At 40.6% G+C, this 15,736-nt stretch overlaps 1 protein-coding gene across 1 annotated transcript in view; it reads left to right on the top strand.

Annotated features, from left to right (window-relative positions):
• KIF5C (kinesin family member 5C) overlaps positions 1-6,060 on the top strand; it is a gene marked incomplete at its 5' end in the record, with an annotated part of 30,706 nt that extends 24,646 nt beyond the window's left edge. The window contains 4 exons of the mRNA XM_010086535.1: positions 1,245-1,316; positions 2,055-2,159; positions 4,440-4,656; positions 5,631-6,060. Of these exons, the coding sequence (XP_010084837.1) occupies positions 1,245-1,316; positions 2,055-2,159; positions 4,440-4,656; positions 5,631-5,737 (501 nt within the window). The remainder of the gene's footprint in view (positions 1-1,244; positions 1,317-2,054; positions 2,160-4,439; positions 4,657-5,630) is intronic.
• Positions 6,061-15,736: the final 9,676 nt, after the last annotated feature.

The raw sequence follows: 15,736 nt of genomic DNA, 5'->3' as shown, positions 1-15,736 counted from the left end.
ATTACTGCAGCAGTAATTAAAAATCAAACATAGCAAATTGCAGGAAACCATGAGCCATCTAAGGCCAAATGGTGGCTCATCCCTGCCCATTGGTATGGGGGGACATCAAGCTCCACAGGCACCCTGTGTCATTTGGGTGATTACTTTGAGGAGAAGGGATGAAGAACAGTTTTGGTGGGACCATAGCTGCTGCTTTTTCTTTGACTCATTCTCCTTCCCACTGCTGGGCTGGTGAGGAAGCAAAAGAAGGGGTCCCATGGGAGGGAGTTATGGGCTGGGGGTCTGCTGGGGCAGCACCTGAATGGGAGCTCTCGGGGAGGTGTCCGCCCCGCGGCTCTCCTTGATTTAGGATGGCACACAGTGCCTCTTCTGGGTCCTGCACCACTCATACATAAATAAACTGTGCCTGTAATGTATGGTTTCTTCTAGTAGTCCATGAAGAAACCTTCCCCTTTTTTGGTTTCTAGTAGGCTTTGCCTTTTTCTTTTGAGAGATAAAGATTAAAAATTTGAGTTCAGAAGCTTGTAGTCATGGTGGAACTTATTGAGCGATTCATTTAAATTCTATTATGTGAGTGGATAAGCATAAAATGGAAAAGCTAAGGTGGCTCTTACCAACTTTGGGAAGATAGTTCTCTTCCGTACGGCCCTGGGGCAGTACAGGATTGCCTATCCACGTACTTTTACTTTCCTGCAAATGGATTAGTGCTTCCATCCTTCTGAGAGTGGGTGCAGGGCTGCCAGTCTTGTGTCACACCTCCAGTCGGGACTTAAGGTGATTATTTCACTGAGCCTGAGGAGCTGATGCTTATAACAAAAGCTGGGAAAAACTGGATATTTGCCAAACTTAAAAAGCACTTAAACATCTCAAGTGCCTGTGAAGAACCATTCAGACCAGGCCAATGAGTTTCTACAGCGTGAATGCAGAGCTCTTACACTTCACGAGATGTGTGTAACCATGGGTAACGGGTGAGACTTCTGCTGCTGTTTCCCCACACCCTAAGACAGAGTCGAGATATTTTCTGAAGTAGCTGTGGCGGGGTGAACACCTTACGGTGATAGGTGGGAGGTGCGAGAGCTCTTCTGGGGGGCACTGCAGACACCTGCAGGCAGGTACATCTCTAGAAGTAAATCACAATAAAGTCACATTATCTATTCAAATTGGAAGAGAATTTTTACCCCACAGTGTTTACTTTGTCTTACTGGCTTGTGCTTTTTTTCTTTTTTTAATTATTTTGATTCCAGGCAAGAGAACTTCAGACTCTTCACAACCTACGCAAACTGTTTGTCCAAGATCTCACTACTCGCGTTAAAAAAGTAAGACCATACTCTTCTAAATCAAAGTCTGCTCTTTTTTTGCAGTTTATTGAGATTTGCTGGAAGCTTTGAGTGCATGTTGATAGGAAATGGGATATTGTCATTTTCAGTAACAGTGAGTAATAAGATTAAAATTGTTCTGGTGTTTATTAGCTTTTATTAGGACCTAATGTGTTAAGGACAAGTCTTGGTGGTGAAGTACTAATGGTATAGTGGGCACCAGAATTCACTATAATTCGCACTAACATGTTACACTGAGTGCTGTGGCCCTTTCTTTCTATGGGCTTGTGACTGCTCAGCCTTCTGGCAAAATTATTATTTGACTGGAGACAAGTCTCTTAGCAGAAATTAATGTATTTTTAGCTGTTGAAGAGTCAAAAGTTGCGTAAATAGTCAAAAGCTTCACATTGGTTTTCAGTTCTTTAGAGCAGTTTTGGGGAAGAGTTTTTATACTTTTTTTTTTTAAGATTGAAAAGCCATATTACATAAAAATGTAGCTCAGGACTGGAAAAAAGACAGAAAAGGTTTCCCCCCCCCCAAAAAAAATCTAAGATTTTTCCTCTTCAGGACCCCTCATGACTGCTCAGTAAGCATTTAAGGGAATGGATAAAATAAATTCTTTTTAATTTGGAGCTCTAGAAGACTTTCCTGCCTTTGGGAAGCTTAAATTGACGAAAGATCTGAGCTTCCTTTTGAGTTTCTGCCTGGCTTTGCTGAATGCTGCAATTCTCTGTGCAGAGCGTTGAACTCGACAGCGACGACGGAGGCGGAAGTGCCGCGCAGAAGCAGAAAATTTCCTTTCTTGAGAACAACCTGGAACAGCTTACAAAGGTTCACAAACAGGTAGGAGCTCCGCTTCCTTCCCGTGCCTAGTTACTATTAAATCAAAATCTTTTGTGTCTTTTTCATTGATAAATAGTAATTGCTTCTGAAAACTCAGCTAGGAGAAAAACTTTACATGTATCACTGTTCTGCAGGATTACAAATTACCTTTTTAAAGAAAATAATTATTTTTGCATGTTTAAAAGGATAATTTTGGAAGGTCATGTGTAGGTACTGTCTGAGGAAATGGTACCTATAGTTCTCAACTAAGTCTTTGCGTTAGGAGTTGGTGTTAGAGCTGCTCTTCCCACTACCTGAACTTCTTATGAGTGTGTTAAATGAACAATTATTTTTTCTGTGCAAATAGACTCTAGCACTTATGGCAAGACTAATTGTCACTGTATTGGTGTAATGCATAAAAACCAGAAAAAAGGGTTTGTTCTTACCTTGTGTGCTGACAGCTGGTTTCTAGATGGATTGGGTATCCCCAGCTTTGACTCCTAGCCTAATGCTGCTCAGAGTCACCTTCGGAGGTGAATTAAGTGCAGTCACCCAGCAGAGCAGGAAAGCAAAGAAACAGAGATTTTCCGTGCAGCTTAAGGGCTGGTACCTCCCTGGGATGCTGAGGCTGGCTGGTTCTGGGCATGTCCAGCTCTGTCTCCTCCCTCTTTCATGGAGTTTCTGTTTCCTCTGGAATTGTGCTGTTCAGAGACAGGGGCTGTGGAGAGCCCTTCACCCTCAGTACCCCCCGTGCAAATGGGGGGCACAGGGGATGTGTGGTAGGCAAGAGTTTTGGGAGCACATCAAGGGAAGAAAGAGCCTTACCCTCTGCTTACTGGAAGTGTGTGGATAGCAAAGGTGTGTGTATATATCTAGGTGGCACCTCGTTAGATAAAATCAGATTATTTCTTCCAAATGACTAATGCTTCCACTCTCTTGTCAGATGTGTTTCTGAACTGTTCCTCGCTGTTCAGGTGCAGAGTACAAATGATAAAGATGCTATTGATTTCATTTTTGAATAGTGACATAACATTCTCCAGTGCAGTTTTCTGAAACTTATTAGGGAGATACAGCACTCTCTGAGATTTGTTTTATTTATTCCTGTGGAAGTGCCAAAAAAGCAAGCAGTGCTGGACCATGACAAGTGTCTGCTAAGGTTCAGTATTTTGAGATTCGCAGGGAACAGATGGTTTAAAGACCTAGTTTCTAAATGTGGAAATCAGGATATGTTAGGAGTGTTACTTCTTTTACTGGTTTGCCTTTTTTACACTCAGTTCACGCATCTGCTGGGTTTTCAGATACGGATTTTTATAGCTCTCATTAGCGTATATTTACTCCAAACCAACTAGGAGTCCATGTCTCATAAGAAAGAGGGAAAAATGACATCGGACTTGACCTGAATGTGCTTTCATCCTGCTCTTATTCCATATCAGAACAATTTGGTAGGACAAGGGTCCCAACACTTGCAGAAAAAGCACATTGTGGCAATTTTTTAAATTTTTTTTTTTTAGTTTTGTTTGTGTTTTCCTTCTGGCACTAAGCCTGGACTAGCAGGTGTAAACATTTTGATTGTCAAACAAGGTGTGAATGTTAGTGCATGCTGTTGCTTTACTGTGTTATCAATGTGGTAGTCAAACAACTTTCTTCCCTGCACTCCAGAAAAGGAAGAGTCACTCCTTTGGAAGTTTTCTGTTGACTTCTGGTGGCGGTATACTCAGTTCAATAGAAATTGTACTGGATTTTCTAACTGCATCCGTTTTTTATTTATGAAAAAAATCAATTCTCTCTCTTGGCTCTTGCTGCATGTGAAGGTACATGTTATTCTGATAATTGATAGACCTTGCTCAGGTTTGTGTTTAATTGAGGAAGTGCATGAATCCAGAGCTGCATACAATCATCACATTCATAGCTACAGGCCATAACTGATTGCTTAGCGGTGTTTGAGGCATTGAAGTTTCCAATTTTACCATGTGCTTGAGTAAGGAACAAGTAGGTCAGGATGCCGTAACCACTGGAGATGATGATACCCAGTGTTGTCCATAAGCCGTAGTTAAGCATTGCAGGTTTGAGATAATGAGGTGGTCAAGTATTTGTGAAATGCCAGACATTTGTGTGATCTGAAGAAATGTGGAGTTTCTGCCGCAGTTGCTCTTAAAGTCTGGAAAAGCAGCTAAGGCAGTAGATGCCCTGCAGCAGCAAGGTTTGTCCTGGAGCCCTCACCCTTCACAATCAGATCTCTGGAATTTTGTTGAATGGAATAAGCTTTCTCATAGGATATTTTTGAACCTTCTTTTCTTGCAGTTGGTACGTGATAATGCAGATCTTCGTTGTGAGCTTCCTAAGCTGGAAAAACGACTTAGAGCTACGGCAGAGAGAGTTAAGGCCCTGGAGAGCGCACTGAAGGAGGCCAAGGAGAACGCCATGCGAGACCGCAAACGGTACCAGCAGGAGGTAGATCGCATTAAGGAGGCCGTGAGAGCCAAAAACATGGCACGGAGAGCACACTCCGCTCAAATTGGTAAGGACATGGAGCTAAAGGGTTAGCGGTTGCTCACATACTTCATGGTTGGGCTGTTTGCTCATGTTTAAATAGAGAGAGCTTTGAAAGCAGCAGTCCAGGGCAAACCACGGGGTCTGCTTCTCTGCTGCACAGGAATCTTCAAAGGCTTCGCTTTTTAATAGAATCTGCTCCACCTAAAGTTAAAAGCGCCTCTGCTATTTAACTCAGTAAATAAATGGCATAATGGGTCTTGTGTGCCCTTCTAGTGACCTGAAAACTTGTCTCCTTAAATTAGTCTCTCACTTTCTTCCTCCTCCCCCACATACTCTCCTTCTGCTTTCATTCTTTCCTTGCCTTTCTGGACCTTGTCCCTTCCTCTCTTTTTCCCTGATTACTCCTCCTTGTGATTTAATTTGGCCTGTGCAGAGTCAGAACACTTCCTATATAATGCAGATGCTTGATACATCTGTGTGGCACAATCTGAATGCGTGTATAAAATCAAATGGTATTCAAGATGGGGTAATTTTTGCAATTATTTGTTGGAATTGCTAAAGTGGAAGGGTGATGTTTTGGATGGTGATGCTCATATTGGTGTCTTAAAACCTGAGAGAGAATTGGAGCAGCACACAGTGTTTCCTGCTGTATCCTACTTCTCGTAGAAAGCCATTGACAGCTTTGTCTTGGCACCTTCTGCAACGATAGAGTCAGACTGGACACAGAAAGTACACCACTGACCACCAAGTGGGTCACAGCTTCCCTGTGTTGTATAGACAGTCCACAGTCTTTGCAGAGGTGAGAGGCCTGCATGGCATGGCTAAATGGCTTTGTCACAAACAGAAAAGGGATGTTGGCCAAGGTAAGGGTGCAGACTACTCTGCCAAGCACAGCTCCTTGTTTGGAAACAGTGGGGTTGGTACGAGAGGAGAAGGTGGGGCAGAAAACCTTGTGTGAAAACTAAATGTCTCATTTGGTTTCCTACTTCTACTTTGCAGCCAAGCCCATCCGCCCTGGACATTACCCAGCGTCTTCTCCAACGGCTGTCCATGCCATCCGAGGGGGAGGGATGTCAAACTCCAGCTACTATCACCACACCAAATAAACGACAAGTAAGACCAAAAGTAACTTACCTGTTCTTTCACTGATCACCCAGTTTTTTCATATTTCAGTCTTGCTTTTAGAAGACCCACAGTATTTTTTTTTCTAGTTTTATTTAGTAGGAGTCATTTACTGATAATTTAACTGTGAAAATTTGTAATTCAAGTGAGGAGAGCCTTGTTAGAATGCTTTGCAAGCTGCAGCTGGGAGTCTTTATTTTAATGACTTATCACTTAAAACTTTTTAATAAACTGAAATGCTCTGGTAAATCTGTACTGCAATTCACACATAGAGGCGTGAAACACATCTAGTAAAAATAGAGTTCCAGAGGTTCCTTCTGCCGGTATAATTTTCTGCTTTCTGTAACATGAATATATTTCCTTGTTTGTGATATTCCAGCCGGGGACAGGGGCAGAGCAGCCGTAAGTGGCAGCAGCACAGAGCTCTCCAAATTTGAGTGTCTCAATTTGGCAAACTTTTGCTTTTGTTTCTTTTGTTTCTTTTGCTTTCCACTCTTCAGCTCTCTTCAGATAAAAATGTAAATATTTTACTTTAATTGCAAGGGCTTCTCCTAAGCAAAAACTTTGTCCTGGAAAGATGAGTGGCATATCCCGTGAGGCTGCTTTGTGTACCTCAACCCCCCGTTTATATCCTCAAATGCTCATTATTTCTGAGATATTTTCCATCTGCTATTGTTCTAGATGATAACTTTATGTTACAGGCATGCTAAGAGCAGGATGGTAGTGACTGGCTGTGAAAAGCAGCCAGTGGCCTGCTAAATTGTCCCTCCAACTTTGGCTTTTTTCTTCTCCGGAAGGTTAATTTTGTCTCACAACTCTCTTCTGATAGTGTGTGGTTTCCTTTAGGCACTCAGCATTCTTGGGTGGTTTTTTTCTTTTTTTTTTTTTTTTTTGGAGAATGTTTCATGGCATGCATGCGTGCAAACCATCCATCACGTCACACTCAAGCTGTTATTGTGTTGTGCAGATTGTTTCTGTTCATTGTGTTTTCCGTGAGCCCTGGAGCTGCAAGCAGTATCTTTTCGCTGTGGATGAATTAGGGCAAGTCTTTGCTGAGTGTTTTTGTCCATTAGTTCATTCTGAACTGAAATTGGCTTTTCCATCTCCCAGGCAAGCCTCTGTCCATCTACCTCATTGCATTCCCACCTCTGTGAAAGAGCAAAAGGAAAATAGTGTGATACACAGGCATGTGAAATATTTCCAAACATATATCATAACAGCTGCTCGGTGGGAAAAAAGCTGCTACCTGCCTAAACTGGGCGGGCCTTTAGTATACCATCTGCTGGGAAATGAAAACTGTCAGACTCCAGCAAGGCCACACGTTAGGTATAGGCCTGTCAGGTGAAGAACTGTAGATTAATAAAAGTTATTAACAAAATAAATCCACCTAAAACTAGATGGGTGTATAACAAGATAGGACTTTGGAAGTCAATAAAAATCGGAAGGCATAGAATACCTCTCAAATGTTTGGATGCCGAGTTTTGGATTTGAGAGCTGTGGAGGATGAGCAGGTTCAGGCCAGGCTTGGAACAGCTTGCAGAGGAGCTCACAGACAGTGGAGGTGGAGAAAAAGAAGATGGAAGATCTTAGAAGAAACAGGCTAAACTTAGGGATTTGTGGGTTCTGAAAAAAATTTTAAAAAAAGAATCTGAAAACCAAATGGAAGCCCTACAGGTTGGAATGAAGCCGTTTTAAAAGTGTGTGTGTGTGTGGGGGGTAGTTCTTAATTCACAGTAACGCTCCTTTCTGGCTTATTTTGGTCTAGTTTCCTTACTGCTCAAGATTGAGTCTAACACCTGGACATCTTGTGTATTACATATTGTATGTAAGACAATTTGAAATGTTGTGGGAGTTGGATTCGATGAATTTTATGGGTCCCTTTCAACTTGAGGTATTCTGTGGTTCTATTCTATGAGTACTTCAGAGAGCTGCATTTTGGGCTTTATAATTGGTTTTTAAACTCAGTCAAGTTCTAGATTTTTTGCATGCATCTAGAAAGATGTCTTGAAAATGTACTAAACTAAGAGCTGGCAGGGATTAAAGAAGGTCAGTTCTCAGTCTTGGTCCTCTGGTTCAGAAGATTATTGGCAAATTGTAACTATTTGGCTGCTGATTTGGGGAGTATCAAAGTAATCTGAATTCTGAGCTTGTTGGATGAAAGCCCAGGGGTCTGAGTAAGTGTTAGCAAGGTATTACTTGTGCAGGGAAAACTTTACACATATTATTTCCGTAATATCATTGAGACATATCCATGCTCTGTAGAACTACACCTTGCTTTTGCATGGCGCAGTGCTACAGAGCTAGAATTAGAGCAGAACTTTCTTTTCTATTCATTTAACAGCAGTGACATGAAGGTGGCGTTTCTACATAAATATTTCCTGTCAAGTAACATAACTCTATCTCTGGAATTAAAAATTTATACCAGCATGAGGGGGGAATTTATCTTGCATTCATTCATCATTCATAGTAAAGATAATAGACATTTATTGCTGCTAAACTGGTCAGCGATGATGATTTATTAACCCCGCAGCCTGCCCCTCAGTAACAGCCAGTCTTGCTTTTGCTGTTCCCACAACGTTCATCGCTAAAATTTCTTCTGCAGAGCTGGGCAAGCCCATGAGACTAATTGGGACAAAGTTTCGGGCCGTGTTTCCAAGGTGCAACATGAGTGATGTAAAGAGATGATTTCTACCCCAGAAAGCGTAGCGTTTGATGAGTAACAGCAGCAGATGGGAGAGAAAGAAACGTGGGTATTAATAAAATGTGACCCTGAAACTGCAGATTCCCGGTAGCTGGCTTAGACAGGAGGCTCAGGAGGCCAAGGAGTGTCCGCAAATCTCTACGAGATAATTCTTCACCCTGTCTACATTGCAGACATTTTTGAAAATACAAACACAGTGAGTGTGTTACCTGGGGCACACATCAAGCCTAGATTGCAGAGCTGGTCAGAAAGGGAATTCAGGTGGTGCAGCTAACAGGATGAGCGCTGCGTACGAGTCCTGCTGGGGTTGCCCTGTGTTTCTGTAAGAAAATGGTGCTGGAATTGCTACAACCTTGTAGCTAAATTTATGCCAGGGTTTCATGGAGACGGCCTTGGGGATTTCAAAATGTTTATTTCTTGAGCACAGGTTTGAGTCAGTTCTTAGAATTTAATCTTTTCTGTTTCTGTAAAAATGTTTGAAATGTATTCTTCAGTGTAAATCTTGTAACATTTTTTAATTTTGTGGAGAGAAGTATTTTGACAAAACTTTAAAGAAGAATACTCCCCGTGTGTGCATAGCTGCAAATCATGTCACGTGGAGGTTGCATCCGCACGTCTCTGCTGGTCAGCTACAGAGCTTAGTATGTTTATTTATATTTAAATACTGACATATTTAAAGCTCTATATGGGTATAGCTTCTAAGTGTAACTAAACATAGTGCAGGGTTCAAAAAAGGTTAATATTAAAGTTTTGCAAATAATATCTGGAATCACAAAAGCAAAAGCTATGGTGTGTATTTTGCTTTAGTTATGAACAAAAAAACCCAAAACAAACTCCAAATTGTTTTGACTCTTTCTTACGCTGCCCCACAAGGGTTAGGCCAAAAACTGCACAAAATTATCTGAGTCACTGTACTATCTGGTTTCATATGTTTGGTTTTTTTTCTAAATCATTAAAGGAAAGCTATAATAATAATGAGTTTTATAAATGGAAATAAGCATAAAGGCAGAATCTGAGCAAACTTGAATGTCCCTTGCAGCATGCTAGTTAGCAACTGCCGGATTGAAGTGAATAATGGGAAAAGTGCAGTAAGTAAGTGGTAGGAAATCTGTGTTGAATTGCTTTTCATGCTTAAAATATGTGGTCAGATCAACGTTAGTACAGATCAGCTCATTTTGAAGTTCTGACCTTAAATTCATGAGATGGAGCTCTCAGAACCTCCCCTTACCCTATCTGGGGGACACACTCCTGGGACTCAGGTTGCTCCTAGAGAGGTTGAGCCACGGTGGTGCTGCACTTCTGCAGCTCCTGGTTTAATAAAGACTTTCTCCAGAAGGAGCAGAGAACATCTCCGAGTCTGCTTTCGTTGCATCTCAGACCAAACCCGGCCCTGCCCGCAGGGAACAGAGGGGCAGGAGCAGATCTCAGGGACAGCTCAGGCTGTGGCTCCGGGAGAGTGTGGATGATAACAGTGCCTGAGAGGCTTTGCTGGAGAGCTCTTCACATGCAAACTTCTAGGTTTGCTGTCACCATTTTTGCAAAACCTTTCTCAATGCCTGAGCTGCAGGCTGGAGGGTGCTCTCCTGGTATCGACAGACCTGTGAGCACATCGGGGATGCTCCGGCGCTGCCTGGGAAGTGTAGATAGACAGCCCCGTAGCAGATGTGTTGATGATGTGGGTGCTTGTGTATTCCAAATCTGAAGGAAGCTGGTTATCTGCCTGTCCTGCCCTTCTAACGTTTGCTCAAACTTATGCGATGCCTCATTTCGAAAGAGAAGGAAGGGACTGACATGAAGATATGCTAATGGTTGCAGTAAATTATTAAAGCAGCTTGTACTGGGATCTGTATTGGTGAAATATGCTGTGCAAACAGGCTCTTGTCTGTCTGTCCCTTATCCTGAAGTCTCTGGTATGTTCCCAGCACCTCCCCATCCTTGAGCAAGATGAATAACTACATTTAATCTAGCAGACCATCGTTAACCTAGCGTATAAGATGCATGAATTAATAACCATCCTGCTTTCCTTTAAGGTGTTAATCAGGATGACAATTAGGAGCTAACTACAATTCCCATCATTAATTTAGGGTATATGTAAAAACAGACTGGATTGATATTTATGTATTTATTTATGTTTAGAACTTGACCTTGAATATGGAAAAGTTTTGTTTTAAAATATAAGAAAATGCTTAATTGAGGAAAACATATATCTCTCTATAAAGTTGATTTTGTATTAGCTAATTTAAAAAGTGCTAGGCACATCCGGTTACTTACGTGGTGCTTTCCGTATGGCTAATGAGAAATGTGGGGGGAAAAATCCAAACCCAAGAGTTTTTCAAAGTCTATATTTCAAATGTTTTATAATCAACTTTAAATCACCTTTGTATTTGGTAATGGGCCTTGAACTTTGCTTCTGGATGGAATTATTGTTAAGGTAGTCAGAAAGATTCCTCTACAATGTGCATATATGTTATATAAAAGTATATAGTATATTTTAATAATATATTATCAGGATATTATACATAAAATATTTTATATATTGCAGTAAACACATATTTTAGATGTGTGTGTGTATATATATCAGGAAAGCACCTCTCTGTTAGGAGACATCTAGAACAGAAGGATTGTTTTTGAGTTGTATTTTTGCATCCTTTTTTTAATATGTTTGTGAACTCAATTGCGATTACCTTCTTTATTTGTTTTATAAGGTATTCACACATCTGCTCTTCTGCATATCCAGGTGGTGACCAGTGAAGAGAAAAATACTATTAAAAGAACAGAGAGAGAAAAGGAAAAAGAAAAAAAGTTAGACCTTCAGATAGTGTTTAAGGGTGTATTTAGGCAAGACATAATGCTATGGTACAGGTGGCAAATTTCATTGAATTTCTCTGAATTTCATTAAGAGAAGTGCTTTGTTATAACTGTGCCAGTTTGTGGGCTGGAAATTTTAAAGATAGATCTGACAAAATTCCTAGCCAAGACTTAGTAACCGAGACCCTCATTTCATGAATTGTTAAAATTGTGCTTTCCATGGCTCTCGTTTCCTCGCTGTTGTGGTGGCTCTTTGGTCGCTGTGCATCAATCACGTTTCTGTGAAGTGTTCGTGTCAGTTGATTTGCCACGTTGCATTTCTGCTCTCTAGTCCGAGACGTCCACTAATCATCGTTACCTTTCTTGCTCTCTTTCGACAGGTCAATTCCACTTAGCATGTTAAGGACTGTCATTAAGTCACTAGTTTCTTTTTTTCCCCTCTTCAACCCGATCCACGTCCTATTCATCCTGCGCTTCCTCCAGCCATCTGCAATGCACTGGTCCCAGGTATTTTGAGCTTCGTAGGATCTCCACGTGTACAGAAGTGTTCAGCTCAACTCTTCTACAGATACTTGTACAATATATTTAACATAACCATCTAAGTAACGATAGGAAGTCTGCCACCCAGAATCTCTCACTGACTGTGTTTGACCCCTTGGCGCTGGTTAGGTTGAGGCTTCTACGCTCAAATTGATGCATTTTCTAAGTCCTCTGTTGCATCAGTAAATCCCGACTTCTGGCATCAAAGAATTAATTATTCAATGACCAAGTGCCATCAAAGGCAGGTGATTGTGCTCTGTCATGACTGATTTTCTGTATAATATACATATTATTTTATATTTTTAGGGGATGAAAATGTGCTGCTATATGGTTTAATTTTACTGCTTACATTTTCAGAAGTAAATTTCCCCAAAGAACCATTTGTAATATCCTGATAAAATCTTTGGACTGTATAAAACAACCTTTATTGCAGTACCTGGTAAAGATCAAACGGGATGCAGAGAAATCTGTTAGTATAGATCTAGGTTTTGAAGTTTGGTAGTTACATGAATATATCTGTGTGACCTATCTTAAAATGAAGATCTGATCTGCTTGTAGTTCTCCCTACAGTGGTGGGTTTTCCCGGAGTGTGATGGCTAGCAGTGTGTTTGTGAGCGTTGTTCTCTATGAAATGTTGAAGGCTTTCAGAATGCTGTGGAAATCTTGTCTTGGAAAAGCCGACAAGCATTCCCCCATTCCCCTTCCTGCATGCCTTTGGCAAGCCCTGATCTGTTCACACCGGAATTCAGATACCGGAGGGAACAGTCCCCTACCAGAACAGACACCACCTTAAAGAAACAAACAAAAAAAAATCCCCCAAGCCCCAGACCCTGCCTTAAAAAAAATTATATAGAGAGAGCCCAAAAGGAGGTGAGAGTTGGGCACTCGAGCTGTCCCTTGCAGACCAAATTTGGGAATATATTTGTTAGGAGGTGAAGAGCATATTGCAAAGGGAAAAGAATGTCGTTGTAAGTTCCAGTATGCACGCCGTAGTGCTCACGGAGGTGAGGATGAGAGCGCTTGCCTTTCTTGAATGTCTCTTTTCATGCCAGACAGAAAGTTTACATCTTCTCAGCAAGGGGGCACTGGAATCATTCTGGGAAGGTTCCGCTGGCAGGCAGAAGCTGCTGCTCCTCCTCCCTGCCTACCGTTTCTGTGCCACACACACACCTCTGTCCTCCGGGTTCAGATGTGCAGAGCACGCAACCTTACGTCTTAACGAAGCGTGGGCTCTAGGAAGGTTACAGCCGAGCATAGCCCCCTGGTCTTGTTTTGCAGCCATTGGCTCTTATTTAAGTTGCGATTGTTTTTTTAATTTCTGAATGTGTTTGTTAGTAGACGTAGAACTATTTAGTTGATGTAGAGCGTTTTGAAAGACTGTGAACTGACTTTAGATATTTTTTTTTTCTACTGAAATTATTGAGGTTGTAGCAAAGTAAGTTGGACTTAATTTAACTGTTTTTATGTTGCACTATTTTGGGGAGCATTTTGCTAAAAATATTTAATGAAGTTGCAAATTTGCATGTATTTAATTTATTTTGTATTTCCAAAGTTTTATATTTTCTTTCTTTATGTGCATGTGCACTGCCAGAAGAATGAACTGTGAACTTGCCATATGCAATCTTTAATAAAATTACTGATTCAGAACTACTCTGTGCTATCTTATCAGCTGTTCAGAGCTGAAATTTCTACTATGAACTCATGATCCTCTTGTTTTGGTTCTAAAACAGTTGTCTTGGAAAAGGTACCAGAATTAATTGCTGTCACAGTTTTTTGTATCATAGTAGAACTTTTGTTCCGTCTCTTGAATTCAAAGTTCAGAATGGAAGTATATTGTAGATGCAGCATTAGCTTAAAAAAAAAAAGTATGAAGTTCCTCACACCATCACCATTCGTTATGCGTGGCAGGTTAGAGAGCTTTCTTCAGCTTGAGGAATAAGTTAGCTTTGACATCCCTTCATTGTGCTAGTGCTGATCAGCCAGTCAGTCCATCTAGCTAAAATAATGTAAGTTACTCCAAGTTAACTTTTACATCAAGACTGGAGGAGGACTTTCTCTAACTGAAATGCTGAAAAGATGCCTTAGGCTAAAGTTCTCAAAAAGAAAAGATATTTACTCAATTGGAAATTATTAATTCTGTCAATGGAGCTTACTCTGCTTATATACAGATTCTTGTTTTGTAAGCCTATTTTAGTTAGGCAACTTAAGTTTGTATTGCATATTGTATAGTCAACTTTTGTACCATTTTTAAGTCTTACACATTTTATATATAGAAATGAAAACCACACGTCTGCTCTGTAGAGAGCAAAACCTGTCTCCTGCTGTTACCACTACTGGACGCTATCTTCCTTTCTTTGCTCTTTGAATGGTGTGTTGTATTTATTCCAGGCTGATTTTAAAGTTGTGATTTGTATAGCGCAAATTAAATTTCACTTCTAAAATGTCATGCATGGGACAAATTTTGGTGGAAATACTGTTCACAAATGGGAAACGTACTTCAGGTGGAACTAAAGTGCGTATTGTTCTTTTTGCCAGTAATTAAAAAGCATTTCCTGCTCATTTGAGCTGCTCTTAATGATATATTTAAATATCTTGTGTTTGTCCTTGAGTTCACGTTTCATCAACTTGTTCTCTCGAAAGCAAGGAAAGTTTTAAACCTGGAAAGATCTTAGCTGATGCATTTTTAAGTTTGTATTTAACTCAACAAGGGTGAGAGTGGATTATCCTGAATATATTGAAAACTAAAAAATAAGTAAAAAAAACCCCACTTTACTACAATAATTTCTGCCTACAGAACCTTATGAATAAATTTTTAATTTAATTTCATAAAGCGTAATGGACTACAATGGACATTTGCCTGAAATGTTGATAAATAAGGCTTGGAAATAAATGAAATGAAGAATTCTAAGTTGAACATTGTTTCATTTGAATAAATGGGTATTTAAACCGAATGGTGATGAAGGTACAAAATGAAAAGGCCTAATCAGTTTCCGTTAGTGAAAGAGACAGACCTCGTGTAAACATGAAGTACAGTTCAATGAGGAACTGAAGGAATTCAAAAAGAAATTGTCAGGATAATCTTAATCTACCCTTGCTTTGATTTTTGTCTTCACTGTGCCTGTCCGAACTGAGAAGCGCACTGGACAACATCCGCTGTGCAGGATGGAACACGGCTCCACCAGTTCCTCTCTCGCTCTCACAATCTCGTCCATTGAAACACTTTTCGTTGTGGGAGAACCACGGGGGTTGAAGCATTCTGTAGAATTATCCATGTCTAGTTTGTCAAGTGTGTAACGTGTACTGCAGATGTGTATTCTCTGGGCTCTATGTATCTTTACAGTAGTGTTCAATTTAGGAAAAAAATAAATTGTGGACACGTTTTGCTGGTAACAAGGGGAAATTTTTTGCCATTGCATCAAACGATGCTGAAATGTATTAAACGCCTGATAGCAGATCTGAACCCTCCTTCCCCCCATCCCGTGGAGATAAGTCTTTTATCTTCGTTCAAAAAATTCTATCAGAGATGGATGGATACACTGGCAGACTGCATGATGTATCATTTGAAAACCATTACAGTGGAAAATAAAATGGAACTAAACTTTGCGGTGTGCGTGTTGTGTGACACGTGTGTACAGCATCTCTGTTCCAGGGGTGCTCTGCCTGGAGTGACCCGTTCAATGGAAATGCCCTTGAGAGTGTGCTGGAGTCTGGATTTTAGCTTCTCCTCTGAATCTGTAGAAAGTAATTAGAAGGCTTGGATGACTCACTGGAAAATGAACATAGGATTATTTTTTTATTTTTTGACAAATAATTGCATTTTCTCTACTACCTCTCCATGGAAATATTCCCTTTTCCTACTCTTTTTCAGTAGCCTGGAGGATGACAGGGAGACTCTTCCACTTGCCCTCTGCAGGCATGTCCATTTTTACAGGAA

The sequence above is a fragment of the Pterocles gutturalis genome, unplaced genomic scaffold, assembly GCF_000699245.1.
Source record: "Pterocles gutturalis isolate BGI_N339 unplaced genomic scaffold, ASM69924v1 scaffold9906, whole genome shotgun sequence".
Lineage (NCBI taxonomy): Eukaryota > Metazoa > Chordata > Aves > Pterocliformes > Pteroclidae > Pterocles > Pterocles gutturalis.
The sequence above is the reverse complement of the archived record's forward strand: the minus strand, read 5'-3'. Positions and strand labels throughout refer to the sequence as shown.